Genomic DNA, 25,254 nt, shown 5'->3' with positions numbered 1-25,254 from the left:
TACATTTATCCCAAGTATCGGGGAGTAATGCCTCGAAGCCCAGGATAAATGCAGAGCTGTGTACGTGACAAGCACAGATCACACACTACAGCTCTTATCTCACTGTAAGATAGTGCTGTGAAATGAGAGCTTTAGCTTTTGATCAGTACTGATCACATATGGCGCTCTACATCTATCCCAAGTGTCAGGGAGTAATGCCTTTCGGCCTGGGATAGATGTAGAACGGTGTATGCTCTCTTTCCCCTGCACAGTAATAGCCGGCAGTGGGATCTGTGTGTCCTGGTTAGACAAGTGTCTTACCATATTACACAGAAAAAGATTTTTCTGTCACTGCGGGAAGTTTATTTATTTTTTGTTGCAGAACAACTCTTCTATAAGATAGGGCAATGTCTTACAGGGGAAAAAAAGTAAACACCCCTATTGAAGAATCTCTGCTATCCTCCTCCTTAGTTTACAAGCTATTATCATGGAAATGAGAAATAAAAAATGTTTTATTCAGATCGCCAGTTACTTCATCCTGATGTGGCTGGTTTAGCACATACAATGTGGTGAAAGGTCTTCTTTAAAAAGAAAGGTGCCAATCCGGGTTGTGCACAGGACTTTTCAGAGCTCAGCAGTCAGAGAATCAGTAGAGCTAAAAACCAGTAAAGTTATACATCACTGGAATCAGGGTCATGTCCTCTACATTATACATAGCTTTAATGGGAGCCACAAAAATCGTCCTCCTACTGGGAATGCAGGGGTGGATATACAATTTGTAACACCTGTGCAACTACACTGGGGGGGAATGGGGGCTCAAAAAGCAGCTTCCTTTACATCCAAGGTATTAATGAATCTCATAGCTCACAATTCCCGGTGGATAGAATTATAAGGGGGCTCCATTGGGAGCAATTGTGGAGCGAGGGCCCAATACCAGGTTCCATGACGAGAGCCTTTCGAGTCCTTGCCGTAGTTGCGGCCTGTAAATGAGGAGCCGGCTTACAGGCCAGGAGCTCCTACGGTCACGTTCTTGGCTTCCCCAGAAGCTGTATGAGTGACAGCTCATGAGTGCAGTCTATGAGTGACAGCGCCGCTCCGCCATCAAAACCGCCAGCGGCTTCACGCACAACAGTGGGAATTACTGCCAAGATGAGGGGGGAATAATTCAGGTCCAATTCTTATTGTGAGATTTAATTTCAGCAGTGTAAATGCAGAGAGCTGACCTGCTTCTATTATTAAGCCAAAGGATACCAAGCCAAGTCCAAAAATAACATATATACATTGTGTATTACATATACACACAGGAGACACACACAGCCCCAAATAATGTGTGATGTACCGCAGCAAAGGACAAGAACGCAGAAATAGAAATATTTAGGACTATAGAAAAAAAGGAGATTGAAGGCAATAAAACCAAAAACAGAATAAGCAAATGAACTGCTGATGTACCGTACTCACTGTGTGATTTGGTCTGATAGCAGGAGAAATGGAAATAATAATATGAAAGAATGGCAGACGTAAATGAAGGCGACAAAATCAACAACAAAAAAGCAGCGGTGATTAACCCAAATACCGTCACTTACCCTGCAGCCAGTCCACCCCCTCCTGGAGACCCTCGCCCTTCAGTCCATCACTCGCACTGGAAGACACAGGAGAACAGTTCACATAGGCGGCACTATGGAAAATATACATCACTTATCTAATCAAGGGCCATGTGCTGGATGGGGACATTAGACAACGTGGACGCCTCCAAGTTATGGATGTACATGTGATGGGGACATTAGACAACGTGGACGCCTCCAAGTTATGGATGTACATGTGATGGGGACATTAGACAACTTGGACGCCTCCAAGTTATGGATGTACATGTGATGGGGACATTAGACAACGTGGATGCCTCCAAGTTATGGATGTACATGTGATGGGGACATTAGACAACCCCCACACCTCCAAGTTATGGATGTACATGTGATGGGGACATTAGACAACGCCGACGCCTGCAAGTTATGGATGTAAATGTGACGGGGACATTAGATAACCCCGACACCTCCAAGTTATGGATGTACATGTGATGGGGACATTAGACAACGCCGACGCCTCCACGTTATGGATGTACATGTGATGTGGACATTAGACAACCCCGACGCCTCCACGTTATGGATGTACATGTGATGTGGACATTAGACAACCCCGACGCCTCCAAGTTATGGATGTACATGTGATGAGGACATTAGATAACCCCGACGCCTCCAAGTTATGGATGTACATGTGATGTGGACATTAGACAACCCCGACGCCTCCAAGTTATGGATGTACATGTGATGGGGACATTAGATAACCCCGACGCTTCCAAGTTATGGATGTACATGTGATGGGGACATTAGACAACCCCGACGCCTCCAAGTTATGGATGTACATGTGATGGGGACATTAGATAACCCCGACGCTTCCAAGTTATGGATGTACATGTGATGGGGACATTAGACAACCCCGACGCCTCCAAGTTATGGATGTACATGTGATGGGGACATTAGACAACGTGGATGCCTCCAAGTTATGGATGTAAATGTGATGTGGACATTAGACAACCCTGACGCCTCCAAGTTATGGATGTACATGTGATGGGGACATTAGACAACGTGGATGCCTCCAAGTTATGGATGTACATGTGATGGGGACATTAGACAACGTGGATGCCTCCAAGTTATGGATGTAAATGTGATGTGGACATTAGACAACCCCGACGCCTCCAAGTTATGGATGTACATGTGATGGGGACATTAGACAACCCTGACGCCTCCAAGTTATGGATGTACATGTGATGGGGACATTAGACAACGTGGATGCCTCCAAGTTATGGATGTAAATGTGATGTGGACATTAGACAACCCCGACGCCTCCAAGTTATGGATGTACATGTGATGGGGACATTAGACAACGTGGATGCCTCCAAGTTATGGATGTAAATGTGATGTGGACATTAGACAACCCCGACGCCTCCAAGTTATGGATGTAAATGTGATGTGGACATTAGACAACCCTGACGCCTCCAAGTTATGGATGTACATGTGATGGGGACATTAGACAACGTGGATGCCTCCAAGTTATGGATGTAAATGTGATGTGGACATTAGACAACCCCGACGCCTCCAAGTTATGGATGTACATGTGATGGGGACATTAGACAACGTGGATGCCTCCAAGTTATGGATGTAAATGTGATGTGGACATTAGACAACCCTGACGCCTCCAAGTTATGGATGTACATGTGATGGGGACATTAGACAACCCCGACGCCTCCAAGTTATGGATGTACATGTGATGGGGACATTAGACAACCCCGACACCTCCAAGTTATGGATGTAAATGTGATTTGGACATTAGATAACCCCGACGCCTCCAAGTTATGGATGTACATGTGATGGGGACATTAGATAACCCCGACGCCTCCAAGTTATGGATCTACATGTGATGGGGACATTAGACAACGTGGATGCCTCCAAGTTATGGATGTAAATGTGATGTGGACATTAGACAACCCTGACGCCTCCAAGTTATGGATGTACATGTGATGGGGACATTAGACAACCCCGACGCCTCCAAGTTATGGATGTACATGTGATGGGGACATTAGACAACCCCGACACCTCCAAGTTATGGATGTAAATGTGATGTGGACATTAGATAACCCCGACGCCTCCAAGTTATGGATGTACATGTGATGGGGACATTAGATAACCCCGACGCCTCCAAGTTATGGATGTACATGTGATGGGGACATTAGATAACCCCGACGCCTCCAAGTTATGGATGTACATGTGATGGGGACATTAGATAACCCCGACGCTTCCAAGTTATGGATGTACATGTGATGGGGACATTAGATAACCCCGACGCTTCCAAATTATGGATGTACATGTGATGGGGACATTAGACAACGCCGACGTCTCCAAGTTATGGATGTACATGTGATGGGGACATTAGACAACGTGGATGCCTCCAAGTTATGGATGTAAATGTGATGTGGACATTAGACAACCCTGACGCCTCCAAGTTATGGATGTACATGTGATGGGGACATTAGACAACCCCGACGCCTCCAAGTTATGGATGTACATGTGATGGGGACATTAGACAACCCCGACACCTCCAAGTTATGGATGTAAATGTGATGTGGACATTAGATAACCCCGACGCCTCCAAGTTATGGATGTACATGTGATGGGGACATTAGATAACCCCGACACCTCCAAGTTATGGATGTACATGTGATGGGGACATTAGACAACGTGGATGCCTCCAAGTTATGGATGTAAATGTGATGTGGACATTAGACAACCCTGACGCCTCCAAGTTATGGATGTACATGTGATGGGGACATTAGACAACCCCGACGCCTCCAAGTTATGGATGTACATGTGATGGGGACATTAGACAACCCCGACACCTCCAAGTTATGGATGTAAATGTGATGTGGACATTAGATAACCCCGACGCCTCCAAGTTATGGATGTACATGTGATGGGGACATTAGATAACCCCGACGCCTCCAAGTTATGGATGTACATGTGATGGGGACATTAGACAACCCCGACGCCTCCAAGTTATGGATGTACATGTGATGGGGACATTAGATAACCCCGACGCTTCCAAGTTATGGATGTACATGTGATGGGGACATTAGATAACCCCGACGCTTCCAAGTTATGGATGTACATGTGATGGGGACATTAGACAACGCCGACGTCTCCAAGTTATGGATGTACATGTGATGGGGACATTAGACAACGTGGATGCCTCCAAGTTATGGATGTAAATGTGATGTGGACATTAGACAACCCTGACGCCTCCAAGTTATGGATGTAAATGTGATGGGGACATTAGACAACGTGGATGCCTCCAAGTTATGGATGTAAATGTGATGTGGACATTAGACAACCCTGACGCCTCCAAGTTATGGATGTACATGTGATGGGGACATTAGACAACGTGGATGCCTCCAAGTTATGGATGTAAATGTGATGTGGACATTAGATAACCCCGACGCCTCCAAGTTATGGATGTACATGTGATGGGGACATTAGACAACCCCGACACCTCCAAGTTATGGATGTAAATGTGATGTGGACATTAGATAACCCCGACGCCTCCAAGTTATGGATGTACATGTGATGGGGACATTAGACAACCCCGACACCTCCAAGTTATGGATGTAAATGTGATGTGGACATTAGATAACCCCGACGCCTCCAAGTTATGGATGTACATGTGATGGGGACATTAGACAACCCCGACACCTCCAAGTTATGGATGTAAATGTGATGTGGACATTAGATAACCCCGACGCCTACAAGTTATGGATGTACATGTGATGGGGACATTAGATAACCCCGACGCCTCCAAGTTATGGATGTACATGTGATGGGGACATTAGATAACCCCGACGCCTCCAAGTTATGGATGTACATGTGATGGGGACATTAGACAACCCCGACGCCTCCAAGTTATGGATGTACATGTGATGGGGACATTAGACAACCCTGACGCCTCCACGTTATGGATGTACATGTGATGTGGACATTAGACAACCCCGACGCCTCCAAGTTATGGATATAAGTGTGATGGGGACATTAGATAACCCTGACGATAATAACAGATAATGCTCAATATTCATGTAGTATGCTACATTTTAGCAGTGGCACCGCTCGCTCCTGGCACGTTTTCCCCGAGTACTGCCCCAGGGTGCAGAGAGTATCTTCAGAATACCCCTGCTGTTTACCAAGCAGGAGCTGGAACATGTTTGGGCAGATGGTTAATGTAGACCCCTTACATAGGAGTTCTGATTATGTGACATAAATTTGGCAGCGGTGAAAATGTCACACTGACATCATCAGCAAAGGATATGATGTCTCCCGAGTGGAAGAATCACCATAGCACTCTGAATACCTTAGCTTCCCCTTGATTTTAAGAGTTATCGCCTAATCAAAACTTATTGGAAAACCCTATATATAAGAATTGCATTACAAGGATCCCCACTCCTCGGGAATTGCCGCTGTGTGCCCCTCATTTCTATGGAGCAGTGCTCAAACTACCACTCCATTCACAATCTGTGGAGTAAAGGAGAAAGCCTTGTGCTATTGCTGCCAGTCCCGCAGATTCAGTACAAATAGGGGACTACTGGTTTTGTGCTTGGTCGGGTCCCAGCAATCCAACACTTATCATCTATTCTTGGCCTAATTATAGAAAAACCCCAAAATACCAATCATGAATTAATGCAACATGACGTTGAGAGCCATGCAAAACCCATTCACATTTTAAACTTTTGCTCCAGTTTAACCAAACCAGAAGTGTGTAAAGGCCATATACACACGTTTTATTGTTCTTTTGCTTCTTAAACACAGCAAAGTTTCCATTGAAAATAATCTGCCATTTTGCTGCTGCAGTGTCTGTGAGTAACTTATCTAGCGGAGCAATCTGCAAAAATGTTACAAATGTGTAAGAGTTCTTTCACAGCTGTGTCCCCTGTCTCTGCTCTTATTTACAACACTATCAGCAGGAAGAGGGTTGTAGACAGATCCTCACGATGTGGGCAGGGAAGAAAGTATATACAATCTCAGGGAGGGGAGCAAAAACAGGCAATAGGCAAGGAGGAAATCACAGTATATAATTGAATGAAAGACACTTTTCTGATATATGAGATACTGAAGACAGCAGCACAGTAGGTGGGAAGGTGCATTTAAATGTTTGGCCACACCAAGGGTGCACTGAGCGCCTGTGCTTGGTTTGTACAGTCATTCAGAGTTCCTTAAAGGGTATATTCCCATGGAGCAGGAATACAAAGCATCTTCTGCTGTGTATAACAGTAGAGGTACAACATGCATGTAAGTTTATGCAGATTTCACCCTTTGGTTTTTGCTTAGTGTAGATTCACTACTGATGTGCACAGACCCCTAAACGCAAGACCGTGGTGAAGATGAGAAAGCGGAGCAATGCTCCAGGATAGACATCTGCGGAAAACACATTTCTACGCAATAAAATCCACCTATGTGCATTAAGGAAACATTGAGGTTCATCCATCATTTCCTAAGAAACTTAATTATTTCACTTCCAAAAAACTGTGCCCCGGTGCATCATCATTTATAAGGCACAGGTTGCGCGGACAGACATTGTATTACGCCGTGTCTTTCCTCCTGATTACTTCTTTACAGTCTGAACAGCAATAAAAGAGTTTTCACAATCTTCACAAACTTTGTTGGCCAATTCTTTCCTCAGGACACACATTACTCAGGCCATGAAACTCAAGTCCCAAGTCCCAATTACACCGATGATTTATTGAAAATGGAAGTTTTGGTTATTAATATCAAACGGCAGAACATTTAACACTTGAAAAGACGGGGCGGCCATAGTGGACCTGCACATTTCTGGCCAATGCGGTAAATCCTAGGTAGTTGTGCCTAATAATAAGCTCTCGTTTTGCAGAAGGACAGTAGGGATCTAGAATGAGGAGCTCACATGGGTGGACACAACCAAGCCACGTAAGTCTGAAGACCCTGAACGACAGGCGACAGAGCAGGAAGGGTGGAAACTGGAGCAAAAGGGATTTATACCAAAACCTGGACCCTTGGGGAAGACGGATGGATGAGGCTCTGTTACTTTCAGCTGTAGATCTGTGGAGATCTTCACATTTCCATACGGACATTCCGATTTTTTGGAACAGAAAAATGGAATTCATGTCCTAAACAAATCTGCCGCTTAACTGATACAGACAGAATTAGAAGGACCACATTGATTATTATGGAACCATCTGGATTGAACGAGACAAAAATTTATGAATAAAATGTTTTTGTTTTTTTTTTAATATCCAAAACCAGACATATACCAGAACCAAGAGGAACCCCACAATAATCAACGAGGTCTTCTACTTCCGTTTATACCAGTTTTGCAACAGATTTGTTTGGGACATTATTTCTGTTTTTCTAAAAAAAAAAAAAAAAAAACAACCAGAATGCCTGAACACAGGTGTGAATGTAGCCCTAGGACTCATGAAGATGCCCATTTTTCACAAATGGCCATTATAGTCTATGGTGGTGTTCAAACCAAAAAAACGTCACAGATCAAAATCACAGATACAAATCTGTGGGTCCATTACAATCGCGAACAAAATACGGACGCCATCTGTGCACAGTCCGTTTTTAACATTGGAATGGATGGCAGAGGCTTTACGTTTTTTTTGGGAACAGATAAGAAAATTATTGCTGAGCCTTAGTGCTCACACAGACGAGCGTATAAATTGGATGTGTGCGGTCTGATGTGTAATAGGACAGCACACTGATCTACGTTATGGTATCACCATAGGAAAAAAAACGTTCACCTGAACAGCCCTTTGTCTAACAGACTAGAAGATTAAAAACTAAAATAAAAAAAAAATGAAAAAAAAAATAGCAGCATGCACTACTTTCTTACAAGTCTCCGGTGAGAGATTTGAGTCTATGGGTTCTTTACAAAAAAGGAAAAAAAGATTATCAGAGTTTCATCCGATATTTCCGGAAACATTTCCATTAACCTAGGAAATTTGATCATATACATTATTTAGTGTAGATGTATGAAAATGGATCTCATACGGAAGACACACGGATGTAAAAAATGGACAAAAAAATGGACAAAACATAAATTAAAATAAAAATAACCATGTTTTTTGGATGAAACTTAACAATCTGTCATTCTCTTGTCTGGGGGGCCTACGTGGCACAGACGCCTGCGGGTGGTGTCAGGGGCTGCGCCGGATCTCCAATAATTCCTGGCAGATTTACGGCTATTCCCCCCACCCCTCTACAGATTTGTGGACCAATATTGTCCTAGGAGATAGAACATCTACTATATAATTGTCTAAGGGTCACTTCCGTCTTTCTGTCCTTCTGTCTGTCTGTCACGGATATTTATTGGTCGCGGCCTCTGTCTGTCATGGAATCCAAGTCGCTGATTGGTCTCGCCAGCTGCCTGTCATGGCTGCCGCGACCAAACAGCGACGGCCACAGCCCGATTAGTTCCCTCCCCTGCAGTCAGCGCCCGCTCCATACTCCCCGCAGTCACCGCTCACACAGGGTTAATGCCAGCGGTAACGGACTGCGTTATGCCGCGGGTAACTCACTCCGTTACCGCCGCTATTAACCCTGTATGACCAAGTTTTTACTATTGATGCTGCCTTAGGCAGCGTCAATAGTAAAAACATCTAATGTTAAAAATGATTAAAAAATCATTATATACTCACCTTTCGCGACGCTCCAGCAGATTCCGGTGCCAAGGATTGTATGGGAGAAGGACCTGCCATGACGTTACGGTCATGTGACTGAACTACAAGGGGCCCTCGGAAAATGAGTATATATTTATTTTTTAACCTGTGAAATACGTGGCTGGGCAATATACTACGTGAGTGGCCAATATACTACGTGGCTGGGCAATATACTACGTGAGTGGCCAATATACTACGTGGCTGGGCAATATACTACGTGGCTGGGCAATATACTACGTGAGTGGCCAATATACTACGTGGCTGGGCAATATACTACGTGGCTGGGCAATATACTACGTGAGTGGCCAATATACTACGTGGCTGGGCAATATACTACGTGGCTGGGCAATATACTACGTGAGTGGCCAATATACTACGTGGCTGGGCAATATACTACGTGGCTGGGCAATATACTACGTCGCTGGGCAATATACTACGTGGCTCTTTGCTGTATACTATGTGCCTGGGCAATATACTATGTCGCTGGGCAATATACTATGTGGCTCTGTGCTGTATACTACGTGCCTGGGCAATATACTACGTGACTGGGCAATATACTACGTGGCTGGGCAATATACTACGTGACTGGGCAATATACTACGTGGCTGGGCAATATACTACGTGGCTGGGCAATATACTACGTCGCTGGGCAATATATTACGTGGCTCTGTGCTGTATACTACGTGCCTGGGCAATATATTACGTGACTGGGCAATATACTACGTGGCTGGGCAATATACTACGTGGCTGGGCAATATACTACGTGGCTGGGCAATATACTACGTGGCTGGGCAATATACTACGTGACTGGGCAATATACCACGTGGCTCTGTGCTGTATACTACGTGGCTGGGCAATATACTACGTGACTGGGCAATATACTACGTGGCTGGGCAATATACTACGTGGCTGGGCAATATACTACGTGGCTGGGCAACATACTACGTGGCTGGGCAATATACTACGTGACTGGGCAATATACTACGTGACTGGGCAATATACTACGTGACTGGGCAATATACTACGTGACTGGGCAATATACTACGTGGGATGGGCAATATACTACGTGGCTGGGCAATATACTACGTGGCTGGGCAATATACTATGTGACTGGGCAATATACTACGTGACTGGGCAATATACTACGTGGCTGGGCAATATACTACGTGACTGGGCAATATACTACGTGGCTGGGCAATATACTACGTGGCTGGGCAATATACTACGTGGCTGGGCAATATACTACGTGGCTGGGCAATATACTACATGACTGGGCAATATACTACGTGGCTGGGCAATATACTACGTGGCTGGGCAATATACTACGTGACTGAGCAATATACTACGTGGCTGGGCAATATATTACGTGGCTGGGCAATATACTATGTGGCTTTGCAATATATTACGTGACTGGGCAATATACTACGTGACTGGGCAATATACTACGTGGGATGAGCAATATACTATGTAGCTGGGCAATATACTACGTGACTGGCCAATATACTACGTGACTGGGCAATATACTACGTGACTGGGCAATATACTACGTGACTGGGCAATATACTACGTGACTGGGCAATATACTACGTGACTGGGCAATATACTACGTGGTTGGGCAATATAGTACGTTGCTGGCAATATACTACGTGGGCTGTGCAATATACTACGTGGGCTGTGCAATATACTATGTGGACATGCATATTCTAGAATACCCGATGTGCTAGTGTAATACATAATAGGGCCAAAAAGGAAACAAATACCGGGGAGAGCTCTCCAACCACAGTGTGAAGTGCTCCCGTAATGATTTGTGCAGCCCGGGGACCCCCGTCTGAGGGTTTATAGGCTCTTCTAGCAGACAAACAGCCCTCTCCTGTGCCCACACAAGCGCCTCTCAATACTAGAACCATTACCAGATATGCCATGGCTTGTCCTTGATGTTCTCTAAACACAGCAACTGCGAGACCTTCACCGATGACAGGGAGTCTCGAAGGTCCATTTTGTTAGCGAAAAACAAAATTGGTATCCGTCTGTGCTTAATATCTGGGGAATGGAGGGAAAAAAAAGCGTTGTTATTTAAAAGGAAATTAGAACCAGGATGCAAGTTGTGAAGGAGCATGAGAGGCGGCAGCAGATGTGAGGCAGTCCTATCGGCACAGTAAGGCCGTGTGCGGACACAGGAGGTTTCATCAAGTCAAGAAACAGTGAGTTTTCGAGTGCAAACTGCTTATTCGGAGAGTTGCTGAAGGAGTTGTTTTGTTCCCTCAAGCAGTTTTGAAGAGTTTTGTTAAGTTTTAGTTTTGTTTTTTTTTGCAGCCTCTGTGGTATGTACACACTGATTCTATTTGCTTTCTGCTGGATTTTTGGAGCAGAAATTCTCCAAATCCACTTCCAAATCTCAAATCTCCTCAAAAACATTCAGTTTCTGCTCCAAAAATTTAGCACAAAGACTCAGCGTGTACATACCCTTCCAGTATGTGAACAAAGAGTCTTTCTGCTGAGTATTCAAAGTAGAAACTTTGGAAGAAGATTTAGAAAGTTTCCACTCAGTTTCTGCTCCAAAATCGCTGTGTGCACATAGCCTTAAATTGATCCTTTTTCCTGACGATAATACCCTTTTTTAAAATCCTTTTCAACATCTTTACCCCTTCAAATACTCTGTGAATAAGTGCCGTATTACTTATTTTCTGAGAGGATACCTATAATCTAAGAAGTGCAGTTTTTCCAGGTGTTTTCTTCCATGTGACAAAAAAAGCAATAATTCAATTTTAAAAGGAGTTTCTACTACAGAAAACAAAAGAAACAACAACAAAAAAAAAACCCCACGCATACTCCACACACAAAATCAAACCAAAAAGCCACATAAAAAGAGAGAGATACGAGTATTTACTGAGACAATGTGAAAATCCAGCACATGGAACAGGCGCTATAAAATGGAATAAAAGGTTTTCTTTTCCCCAGTTGGCAGCATCACAATGAAGCTCCAGGTCTGGCAAGTCATCACACATACAATGCAGGGAATGTCTGCACAGATCACATGCTGACAGCGGCAGCAGAAAGTGACCGATGCACTAATGAGTAGGAAAAGCCAGGCACATGGGTCATTATTGCTTCTTCACAGCACATTAGTGGAATCTTAATATAGGTTTATATACTTTTTTCGAGAAGATTTGCAGTGCAGAACTGAACTGTTACATGCAGAAAGAATGCACGTGGTAAACATTAGAAGGGCATCAACTGCGATAAAAAAAAGAAAGTATAGCAGCCAAGTCATTACCATCATTCCGAGTCACTTGCTTCTTTTTGTTGAGCATCATTTGTGACTTTTCCAAGTAAAAGTCTGCACCAAATAGGCAAATTTAGCCTAAAAGGTGTGTTCCCATGGAGCCATTCAGTTGCAAAAAGGTTTGGATTTCGTGCACACTTCACCTTTCACAGCTGCAGCAGAAATCTGACATGGTGGAGCTGAAATCCACAAGTGTAAGAGGGAATCAGGAGAGGTGGCGGTCTGCCGAATGAACGTGTATGGCCATCGTAAGGACATGGGGCAGGTTAGAAAATCATACGGGTAGTGCTTGGCTCATCCATTAATCCACAGACTTCGCTAACCCTGTATTTCCCCCATACTATCAGGGATAAATCGGGAAAGAAGGCTGCGACTGGTCAGTGTGCACAAGAAGATGCTAGAAGATGTACTTTAGAGGGGTACGGGCAAGGCGGGACCTCCTTAGAAATATTCACATTTGGCTAAAATATAAATTCAGCAGGATCAAAATATAAATTTTATAGAAAGAAAAACTATTTATTCTACAGGTCCTTCTCAAAAAATTAGCATATAGTGTTAAATTTCATTATTTACCATAATGTAATGATTACAATTAAACTTTCATATATTATAGATTCATTATCCACCAACTGAAATTTGTCAGGTCTTTTATTGTTTTAATACTGATGATTTTGGCATACAACTCCTGATAACCCAAAAAACCTGTCTCAATAAATTAGCATATTTCACCCATCCAATCAAATAAAAGTGTTTTTTAATAACAAACAAAAAAACCATCAAATAATAATGTTCAGTTATGCACTCAATACTTGGTCGGGAATCCTTTGGCAGAAATGACTGCTTCAATGCGGCGTGGCATGGAGGCAATCAGCCTGTGACACTGCTGAGATGTTATGGAGGCCCAGGATGCTTCAATAGCGGCCTTAAGCTCATCCAGAGTGTTGGGTCTTGCGTCTCTCAACTTTCTCTTCACAATATCCTACAGATTCTCTATGGGGTTCAGGTCAGGAGAGTTGGCAGGCCAATTGAGCACAGTAATACCATGGTCAGTAAACCATTTACCAGTGGTTTTGGCACTGTGAGCAGGTGCCAGGTCGTGCTGAAAAATGAAATCTTCATCTCCATAAAGCATTTCAGCCGATGGAAGCATGAAGTGCTCCAAAATCTCCTGATGGCTAGCTGCATTGACCCTGCCCTTGATGAAACACAGTGGACCAACACCAGCAGCTGACATGGCACCCCACACCATCACTGACTGTGGGTACTTGACACTGGACTTCAGGCATTTTGGCATTTCCTTCTCCCCAGTCTTCCTCCAGACTCTGGCACCTTGATTTCCGAATGACATGCAAAATTTGCTTTCATCAGAAAAAAGTACTTGGGACCACTTAGCAACAGTCCAGTGCTGCTTCTCTGTAGCCCAGGTCAGGCGCCTCTGCCGCTGTTTATGGTTCAAAAGTGGCTTTACCTGGGGAATGCGGCACCTGTAGCCCATTTCCTGCACACGCCTGTGCACGGTGGCTCTGGATGTTTCCACACCAGACTCAGTCCACTGCTTCCTCAGGTTCCCCAAGGTCTGGAATCGGTCCTTCTCCACAATCTTCCTCAGGGTCCGGTCTCCTCTTCTCGTTGTACAGCGTTTTCTGCCACATTGTTTCCTTCCAACAGACTTACCATTGAGGTGCCTTGATACAGCACTCTGGGAACAGCCTATTTGTTGAGAAATTTCTTTCTGGGTCTTACCCTCTTGCTTGAGGGTGTCAATGATGGCCTTCTTGACATCTGTCAGGTCGCTAGTCTTACCCATGATGGGGGTTTTGAGTAATGAACCAGGCAGGGAGTTTATAAAAGCCTCAGGTATCTTTTGCATGTGTTTAGAGTTAATTAGTTGATTCAGAAGATTAGGGTAATAGGTCGTTTAGAGAACCTTTTCTTGATATGCTAATTTATTGAGACAGGTTTTTTGGGTTATCAGGAGTTGTATGCCAAAATCATCAGTATTAAAACAATAAAAGACCTGACAAATTTCAGTTGGTGGATAATGAATCTATAATATATGAAAGTTTAATTGTAATCATTACATTATGGTAAATAATGAAATTTAACACTATATGCTAATTTTTTGAGAAGGACCTGTAGGAGTATAAATGGTCTAGTACCGTACAAAACCATTTTGTAGACAGAGGCTCTTTAACCCTGCGAGCCGACAGATGTCCAGGACTTTTGGTGTCATCTTGCTCCTCAAGCGTCTCACAGCTTTAGAGGGGTCACAATGAGTAACGAACATACGGCAAGATTACAAAGGACCGACACGACACAGTGTAAGAGTGCAATGTGTGCCACGAGCGCCAAGAGTCACCGCGAGCAGGACGCCGACCTGACTCTACAAAAGATCCAGCAGGAACGTTACCAGCAATTAAAACTGATAAATGATGTCAGTAATGTAAAGTGAGCCAAGATTAAAAACTTTCAAACAAGTTAAAAAAAAGAAGTGAGGACATTGTACAACAATCCGGATGTGTCACGAGAAGCTGCGATGGCCGCAGTAGGCTCGGTATCGCCGGTGAGGTTACTAAACTTTTTTGAAGATGATCTTGGTATTTTAAGGAGGTTTTCCATAACGGACATCATCCATAGGACGTGCGATTACTGTAGAGGGGTAGGGGGTCTCGCCCCTGGAACCTCCAAGATCATTGTCATTAAAAAAGTCTAAGGCCCTAACAGTCCCTTGGGCATTGAATGGCACATGTCCGACCACTGCTTCATTTCAGAGCCCCTCCTAACCGTAGGCAGAAATCCCAGGACCCTGGTTCTAATGACAGGTTGGGGTCTTAGCGGTGGGGTACCAGTGATCAGACATTTTCCATAGATGAGGGATAAAATATACTTTCTTGGGAAAACCTCCCGAAATTTAATTTCATAAATGTATAACTGATATGGCCACCAAAAATGTACAAAGTATGAGGAGAACTTCTAAGACTCTTTGGCTTCTCACCTATCAACTGGACCTGGTGATGAAAACACACACTTTCCGCTAGATTTGGAGCATGGTTTGCTTTACGTAACGTCAAGATTCATCCCAATGATATGTAATGAAGCAGAACAGCTGTACAGTAAACCCAGAAAACTGAGCTAAGAAATGTAGGCAAAATCATGGAAAACATTCACAAAAGTTACCATTTTGTTCTATGGAAAAAAACAAACAAAACCCAAACCTTGTCCATCTTCTCTTTTCCAATGAAGAACATTGCTCCGGATTTGTATTTGCAATCCAAGATATTAGATGTATGAAATACAAAGCGAGACATCTGGGTTGAATTCTGCACAAATAGAAAAGAGCTCCTGCGAGATGAAAATGAAAAATCCTATCTACTTAGCTGGAATTGTATTCTGCTGCTGATTTTCCGCATGTAAATCCACAGCAAATAAAGTTACCAGGAGAAACTAAGAAAAGACAGAACTACACTACAGGGAAATTAGTATTAGGCCGTTTTCACACATTGCTGTTACGTTGTCCGAATGCAAACCACTATGCCGGGACGGTGGCAGGTCCTGGACAGCCTCATTGGCAGATAAAAGGCTGTTGCCTTTGGGTTAGGAGACCCCCAGCTTGTCCATGCATAGCGGTCCATTATACAGACCGCAAAACACAAGATGGCCAAATCCATCCTTTAATAATATTAAATTCAGGTTTTTCATTAAAGTGAACCTAACAGCCGTTACATGATGCCCGATCCACGGGCAGCAAATATGAGACAGTGGCTACACGATTCTAGACATATATGTTTTGACTCCGAAAGGCTGCAGCGTTCAGAAAAAAACATTGGCGCTTTGGAAACTAGTCAGGCAGGTGGGTAACCCGGCAGCTTCTCCCCACCCGCTGCCCTGGAGTGACAGGTCTGTTCCCGCATGCTTAGATTGGGAGTGACCTGTCACTCCAGGGCAGTGGGTGGGGAGACGCTGCCGGGGACCCGCCTGTCTGACTAGTCCCCTGCACCTATAAAAGTACTATAACTTATATGTCTGCAGTCGTGCGGCTACTGTCTTATACATGCTGCCAGGTTCCTTTGAAGTCTCATTTCCACAGTTGTATAAGATCCAGCCCCTCGCCATGCTGCCTGCCTTAACTAACATTTATCTTACAAGAGATCTCACGGACACCGTGGTGGTCACGTAATAGGACGTCACGGCTGTAACAAGTCAGTTCATGACATTTTTTCCCTCCTAAATAATCCAAGATTAACCGTCAGTGGCATTATTGAAAAATGAAAGCGCTTAGAAACCACTGCAACTTGGTCTCAAAATGTCAGACCTCGTAAAAGCAGACAATACTGAGGCACATTATGTATAAAAGCTGCCAACGATCGGCACGTGACTGCAGAATCCAGACCTTCTTTGTTATTAACATTAGCACAATAAATGTCCACAGGAGCTTCCTGGAATGGGTTTCCATAGCCAAGCACCAGCATGCAAGCCTTATATCACCAAGCACAATGTCAAATGTCTGATGGAGTGGTGTAAAGCCGTCACCACTGGACGTTGGAGAAGTGGATCACACTTTAATACAAAAAACACACAGGTAGTCAGCTCACCTGGAAATCTGCCACCTCTCATCTCTTCCTGCACGGAGGTAGGAGCACACAGTCCACAAGAAAAAAAAATACGATACTGCTCTTTGTGGCATCTGATGGATGAGTCTGAGTTTGGTGACTGCCAGGATAGCGTTACCCTCCTCACTGTACTGTGCCGACTCTAAAGTTTAGTGGAGGAGGGCTTGTTTTTTCGTCCTTGGTTCTTTTGTTCCAGACATTTTGGACCATTGTAGATTCCATCTTTGTGGGAAGAGTTTAGGAACGGCCTCGCTCTTGTTCCAGTGTGACTGTGACCACAGTGCACAATGCAAAGTCTATAAAGACAGGGTAGTGCGAGTCTGGTGTGGAAAAACCATTAGTGGCCATACAGATCCCTAAATTAAACCCCATTCATCACCTTAGGGATGATCGGAGATTGGGAGCCCGGCCCACTCATCCAACATTCGTGTCCGACCTCACAAATTCTGGATGAATGGACAAAAGTGGCAGCTGTTATAGCTGCAAAGAGGTGATCAACTCCATATTGATACCTAAGGATTTAGAATGGTAGGGCACAAAATCTCCTGTAGGTGTAATGTGGAGGTGACGTGATTCCTTGGTCCATAGAGTGTACCTTCAAGTGATGAGAAGGTGGCCTCCTCTGCCATCAAATTTTCAGTACGACTCAACTGACTGCTAAAATTTCCACATGGAAATGGATGCATACAAAATATGCGTGTCATAAAAATGGTCGTACCCACTGTAGCAAAGCCAGATAGGACTGGGTTAAGTCTTAGCACAACTGGTTAGCTTTGACCAAGAACCAGAAAATGTGTTCACCCTACGTCAGTCTGCTGGATGTTGAGTGCAGTGTGTTGAAGATAGTGAGTGACCAGTCAAAATGTGATCTGTAACAAGGAGACAAGCCAAGGTCTCTGAATGGAGACTGCATGGGTCAGTTAGGAAAGCTGAGCAGTCTGTGTGTTGGAGCTGCAGAGTAACATGTGGAAGCTGCAAACTGTTCAGTGTGAACTGTGCATACTTCAGTTTTGCGCTGGAACTCAGGCTGAAGGTTATACCAAGACTGGTAGGACCGTACCTCTTCTGTGTGTAAAGTTTGCTTCGGGAGAAATTACTTATCTGTTCGGGTGAGCCCACCCTACTCGTATATGTGCCTGCTGAATGAACTGGTTATTTGTTGTTATACCTTTGTGCCCAGAAGTAGCTGTTTTGGTTTTTAATCCCTTGGCGTTTTATGAAAGAAATAAAACTGCATGTCTGGACTAAACCACTTTGCCTGTGTGAACACTACCTAATGCAACCACTAAACACCACTAAATAGAGGGGGTGTCCTCATACCTATGGCCATTTAGGGTTTATAAAGGAACCCCTTCTTTCTATTTGATTATTCCAATATAAAAGGACAGACGGTGAGTAAACCTCAGTGTCAGAGCTGATAGTCTGCATTATATAGAGCTAAGAGCATGAGAGGCATAAGCTGGAGAAGTAGGAGCGAGCTGATTCACAGCAATTTTCTAAGACCGTGCCAGGCTACTGATGTCATATAAAAGGTCTGCAATAAAAGATACTTCTGAGATATGAACTGAGACAAATTGGGGACAGCATAGAACAGACACAAACAGAAGGGGGAAAAAAAAAAGAGGAAAGGAAAAAACGACAAACAAAATTAATCTTGAGGATAGGAAATATCAGTGCTTTGATTTTGCTGCCAGGGAAGATGAGGGTCTTAGATCGAGATTTAAACATCAAAGCGGCTGACAGAAACAATTTACTTGATGTTTCAAGTTTTCATCCACTGATGACCATTAGGAGGGTGACCTGCAGTCACCGCTCCCGGCGAGGGAGGACACGGGGCACAGATGCAGGAATGAAATGGAGGGAAAAATGAGAACGACAGAGAGGATGGAATTGAAGAAGTCCTGACATGACACTTTACAAAATAATGGGGTTTGATAAACAGCAACGTCGTAGATAATAATCATCCAAAACATGGGGGGATGGAGGGGGTAAAGTATGCGGAGCTGCTTGTTTCTGCATACTAAACTCCCCACCGGTGGTAAAGGCACAGCATGGACTTATTGGATAATCGGCTGCCATTTGGATAGAAATCAAACGCCCATAGTTGTATGCTCTGCTGACAACAGATAGGGTAACAAAGGAGCTAAATAAGCCATGACACTAATGTCGGCAATGAGCGTTTTCTACATGGAGCAGGCCTGTGAACAACGCAGCAAGCACATATTCCCAGTATGTTCCCAGTATATTGGATTCACAATGTGGAAGAGTAAAGTGGATTTACCCTAAAGAGGTTATCTCATTTTGGGAAAAATAATCCTAGAGTTGCAGTCATTTTTTTTTTTTTAAAGAGCTTTACTCATTCTCCCCAGGTCCATCATGGAGTCTACACTGCCGCTCCTGGACCCTGCTATTGTCTGCAGCGCTGACGTCATTTTGACAGCAATGCAGCCAATCGGTGAGCTCAGCGGCTCTGAGCGGCTGGTGCCCTCATCTCCGGCAGGGCTGCTGAGCTCAGTTATTGGCTGCAGCGATGGTCACGTGGCAATAGCACTGCAGACAATAATAAACACCGGGAGCAGCGTCAGACCAAGGGAGGGCGAGTAAAGAACTTTTACTTAAGCAAACTTCAGCTGGCAGACAGGAGTTTTCCAAAACCAGAAAACTCCTTTAAAATCATGTAACTCAATTCGTGTAAATTCATGAAATTGAAGATTTGGAGCAAACAGAGAAAAACCAGGATAAAAAATGTTTAAAACTTTGTAGACAAACCTCACTGATTGACAGCACTGCAGCCAATGCATTTCAGCACCGCAAACAATAGCAGACACCAGGAGCAGCGGCAGAGATTAAGCAATGGACCCGGGGAGGGGAAGTAAAGCAGAGTTAGTTTTTTTCATATATACAGGTGCTTCTCATAAAATTAGAATATCAAAAAAGTTATTTCAGTACTTCAATACAAAAAGTGAAACTCATACATTATATAGAGTCATTACAGAGTGATCTATTTCAAGTGTTTATTTCTATTAATGTTGATGATTTTGGCTTACAGCCAATGAAAACCCAAAAGTCATTATCTCAGTAAATTAGAATACTTTATGACACCAGCATAAAAAATGATTTTAAAATCCAAAATGTTGGCTTACTGAAATGTATGTTCAGTAAATACACTCAGTACTAGGTCGGGGCTCCTTTTGGATCAATTACTGCATCAATGTGGCGTGGCATGGAGGCGATCAGCCTGTGGGACTGCTGAGGGGTTATGGAAGCCCAGGCTGCTTTGATAGCAGCCTTCAGCTCGTCTGCATGGTGGGGTCTGGTGTCTCATCTTCCTCTTGACAATACCCCATAGATTCTCTATGGAGTTAAGGTCGGGCGAGTTTGCTGCCAATCAAGTACAGTGATACTGTTGTTTGTAAACCAGGTATTGGTACTTTTGGCAGTGTGGACAGGTGCCAAGTCCTGCTGGAGAATGAAATTTCCATATCCAAAAAGCTTGTCGGCAGACGGAAGCATGAAGTTCTCTAAAATTTCCTGGTAGACGGCTGCGCTGACTATGGTCTTGGTAAAACACAGTGGACCTACACCAGCAGATGACATGGCTCCCCAAACCATCACTGATTGTGGAAACTTCACACTAGACCTCAAGCAGCTTGGATTGTGGCCTCTCCACTCTTCCTCCAGACTCTGGGACCTTGATTTCCAAATGAAATGCAAAATTTACTTTCATCTGAAAACAACACATTGGGCCTCTGAGCAACAGTCCAGTTCTTTTTCTCCTTGGCCCAGGTAAGACGTTTCTGGCGTTGTCTATTGGTCATGAGTGGCTTGATACCAGGAATGCGAGACTTGTCCTTGATACGTCTGTGTGTGGTGGCTCTTGAAGCAGTGACTCCAGCAGCAGTCCACTCCATGTCAATCTCCCTCAAATTTTTGAATGGCCTTTTCTTAACAATCCTTTCATGGCTGCGGTTATCCCGGTTGCTTGTGCACCTTTTTCTACCTCACTTTTTCCTTCCACTCAGCTTTCCATTAATATTCTTGGATACAGCACTCTGAACAGACAGCTTCTTTAGCAATGACCTTTTGGGCTTACTCTCCTTGTGGAGCGTGTCAATGACTGCCTTCTGAATATCTGTCAAGTCAGCAGTCTTCCCCATGATTGTGGAGCCTACTGAGACAGATTAAGGGACCTTTTTAAACACTTAAGAAGCCTTTGCAGGTGTTTTTTTGTCAATTCTAATTTACTGAGATAATGACTTTTAGGTTTTCATTGGCTGTAAGCCATAATCATTAACATTAACAGAAATAAACACTTGAAATAGATCACTCTGTTTGTAATGACTATATAATATATGAGTTTCATTTTTTGTATTGAAGAACTCAAATAAATTAATGATATAATTTTGTGAGAAGGACCTTTATATATTTAAAACAAACTATGCATAAAGAAAGGGGCTTTCCAAAATCAGAAAACCCCTTTAAGATGTAGGAGGATTTTCTGCTTGGAGAGGTGGAGAGAGTACTGCCACAAGACGGACATGTGACACAATGACAAGTTTGGTCACTTTGCATGGAGGTGGCACCGATAGTACACAATAGATTTTCCAGTGTTTTTTACATCTAAACTTGTGTTCATGGACAGAAGCTGTTTGCTCTTGACATATAAAAAGAAGATGATGTATATAATGCAGCATTATAATTTCAGCTCCTGCACAGACCAGCTTCTGTTGGCATTTGCTGGGGATGTCACCACTTCTGATCTGGTAGATTAGATGCTTGGATAAAGACAGTCCAGAACTGCAGAAGCAGCAGAACTCGGATGTTTTACTTTACGGCCAGATGACCGAGCCATCGTGCACGCTCTCCCATTGGCTATGTCAGCTAATAGCCTGCAATGTGTACCGGAGGGGGAGCAGCACATCACGTTTTAGTGCAGTGGAAAACTTTAACTGGGCCATTAATGTAGAAGCCGGAGTAATGCGGATCTCTACGACGAGCCAACCTGCATCATAAAACATCTGGAAGAGGAAACTAAATTCTTTCCAGATCACAGGGGCCAATTTTAGCCAAGAAAACGCCATGGAAGCGAATGATTTCTTTTGGCTTCTGCATTTAAAGGGCTCCCACTGTTCCATAAACGCAGTCCAACAGGATGCAACTGATCAATATGTCCGGTGCCAATTTAGCTGCCCAGAAGCAGTCACATTGCTTGCAGCGGGAAAGCAGATGTAACAAACACACATGCTATAGAAATAACCAACGCCGTCACGCTCCTGTCGGGAGACACGCGGTCAGTCTATGCATGGCCGTCCGTAATCAGAGAAGTGAGAGTATCGCTCGTACATTGCACCTCTTCACCAATCCCGAGAATTACATTTTTTTTTTGCATGACAGGAACTTCCCATTTAGGGCAAGGGTGGGGTCTCATAAAAAAAACAACAAAAACACCCCACTCTCAAGAGCAGCGGGATTATTAATTTTGCATGTTACTTGCTCAATACTTAGGTTACCGGCCACCTTTCCGGTCCAACAATGGTGGCTGATGTCCTAGGCCGGGGGTGGGGAACCTTTTTTCTGCCTGGGCCATTTAGATTTTCATATCATTCTTCGGGGACCGTACCAATTACTGCCTCTACCCGCAAAATAAGTCTTGACGCCGGCTCTGGTGTCACTGCACTCGCCCCAAGGTGCAGTAGTGAACACTGCATGTGTGTGCTAGCAGAGCAAGTGACGAAAGGGCCAGCAGCCATCAAAACACAGCTGCCGGCCCAAGCACTGTGGTCCCCGAAATCTGCCCGGGAGCCGGATAAAGTGATTGCGGGCTGTAAATGGCCCACGGGCCTGACGCTTCTCACCCCCGTCCTAGACAAGGAACACAGCGTTGACAAGACATAAGTGCTGCTCTAAAGTTGGCCAGATTCTGTGCCCCTGCGCTCCTCCCATGCTGCCCAGGTAAAGTTGCCTCAGCTTGCAGAATCGAAGAGCAAATGTTTGAGGCTGTGGCACAATGACACCGCTGATCCGAAATGTCAATTAGGAGTGCATTCAGGAAGCCGGGTGTTTGAGAGGCAGCGGTTTCTTACTGTTCAAGAAAAATGCCATTAAAAGGGAACCCATCAGCAAAAAAAATCATTATTTACCCGCAGACAGCGGTAATCTGCAGACAAATACCATTTTAAACATGTGCAGGCATCGAATTAGAGGTGCAGCTACTGGGAGAAAATAGAAGTTATATTCTTCCTGCAGCCGCTGACTTCTTGTTACTGGGGCGGTGACGGCGCGGACTACACAGTGAGTTATCACTGCCCCTGTTACATGACTGACATCCTGCATCGCAGCGTATGTGTGCAGAACAGGCTGTCAGTCACGGTGCAGGGAGCGATAACAGCACCCTCACTGTGTAGTTACTGGAAGCGAGCGGCTGTAGTGAGGATATAACTCCATATTCTCCTTGCAGTCGCACTTCCAATTATATTTTTTCTTTACTTTTTGAGAGGCCTTTCAGAATTTTTCTATATTTTTGTGCCAGTTTTTTTTTTTCAATTCCGTCTCTGAATAAGTCTAAGAGCTTATGCACATGACCAGATTACATCTCCGTGCAACCTTTATGGCAATAATGAACCTCCATATCCCTCTCAATTTATATGGTGGCATACAGGTTTTTTTTTCTGTTGCATTCTGAATCCGGCAGGAAAAAAAAAAATCTATTTTTCCATAATAACGCAGTATGAAGGTATATGAAAGCCATATGGCAAAACATGAAGTGTCTGCAGGTCTGGAGATCCGATGTATAGTTATAAAGGGCGCCGATATGCAGCATCCAATAGCTCAGCAATATCCAGGAGATCCAAAGGGTGGAACTTAGGAAACTTTTTTTTCGGTATACGTCAGACCACATAAAAGTGTTAGCAGACTATGCTAATCTCCGCAGAGTTATACAGCAAAAAGAACATGTATTGTGCTGCATTTTTTTTAGAATGGACAAATGCCACTATATAGAGGAACATGTGCACGATTATCTAGACACTTTTTCGAAAAGCATCAGGGCGATGTTTTGATACTAACAATAGTTGGCATTGAAAGTATACAATCTTCATCCCTTTTGGACACACTTTGCCAGGACAGCTCGTAAAGCGTAGACCCGCAACAAACACGGCAGTGGAGGTGGCCAATAAGCTTAGTAATAATTAAATCACAGATGTCCATGCAAGAATCGTGCAACGCAAGTTACAGAAATCTGGAACTGTGGGCCGAAAAAGTCTCGATTTCAATAATGTCATAAAACGCACTGGCTTGAGTTTGCAAAAAAATAACAAAAAGTGGAGAGTAGAAGATTGGAAGCGGGTGTTTTTTAAGTGATGAGATGAAAGTCAATACACTAAGCTCTGATGGGTGAAAATGGGTCTGGAAGAAACAAGAGAAACAGCGACTAACGGATCAAAAAATTGAAAGAACTGTCAAGTTCGGTGGAGGAAGTCTGATGATATGGGGTTGTTTCACAGCCAAAAGGTGTTGACTAGGGTCGATGGTGGTCTCAATGCTGAGGTATATGCGAGTATCCTACAAGAGACCAGTTACTTCGTACACTCCAGTACCATGGGTATGAAAAGAACGACATAGCGTTCCAACAGGACAACGACTCGAAGCATACGTCAAGACAGGCGAAGAAATGTTTCAATGACAATGAAGTAGAGGTGCTGGAATAACCCCCACAGTCCTCAAGTCGAACACATTTGGGTAGAGCTGAAGAATAAACTATATATACCCAAGTGAGTCGACGAATATGCACCAACTTTGGGAACGTGCAGAAGAGACCTGGGATCAGATTTAGGACGAGTCATACTTGAATCTGAACTGAGAGCATGTTCAGAAGGATTCAGGCAGTGTTGAAAGACAAAAGGTGGATTTACAAAATAATAAAAATAAAAATTTAGATTTTTAGGCAAAGTCATTGAGCAAGTTCTGAAGGGGAGATACGTTTCAATGAGGCAACTAGCTTCAGTGATATGAAACCCAGAAATTTCCTTCAGCATACTGTGATGAGAGGGGTTAATCAGCTATTTTAAGGGATGGGTTTTTGTGGACAACCATAG

General features: G+C 43.9%; 1 protein-coding gene across 2 annotated transcripts in view; it reads right to left on the bottom strand.

The window, feature by feature from the left end:
• ARL6 (ARF like GTPase 6) overlaps positions 1–25,254 on the bottom strand; it is an 82,888-nt gene that overhangs the window by 13,114 nt on the left and 44,520 nt on the right. The window contains exons 6-8 of one of the 2 annotated variants that reach the window (XM_069760995.1): positions 11,179–11,308; positions 1,563–1,618; positions 1,438–1,450 (exon numbers count right to left, since the gene is read on the bottom strand). In XM_069760995.1, the coding sequence (XP_069617096.1) occupies positions 1,438–1,450; positions 1,563–1,618; positions 11,179–11,308 (199 nt within the window). The remainder of the gene's footprint in view (positions 1–1,437; positions 1,451–1,562; positions 1,619–11,178; positions 11,309–25,254) is intronic. The other variant, XM_069760994.1, reaches the window with a different exon arrangement.

This window comes from Ranitomeya imitator, chromosome 3 (genome assembly GCF_032444005.1).
Source record: "Ranitomeya imitator isolate aRanImi1 chromosome 3, aRanImi1.pri, whole genome shotgun sequence".
In the NCBI taxonomy this organism is placed as follows: domain Eukaryota; kingdom Metazoa; phylum Chordata; class Amphibia; order Anura; family Dendrobatidae; genus Ranitomeya; species Ranitomeya imitator.
This window is presented reverse-complemented; position numbering and strand designations above follow the sequence as displayed.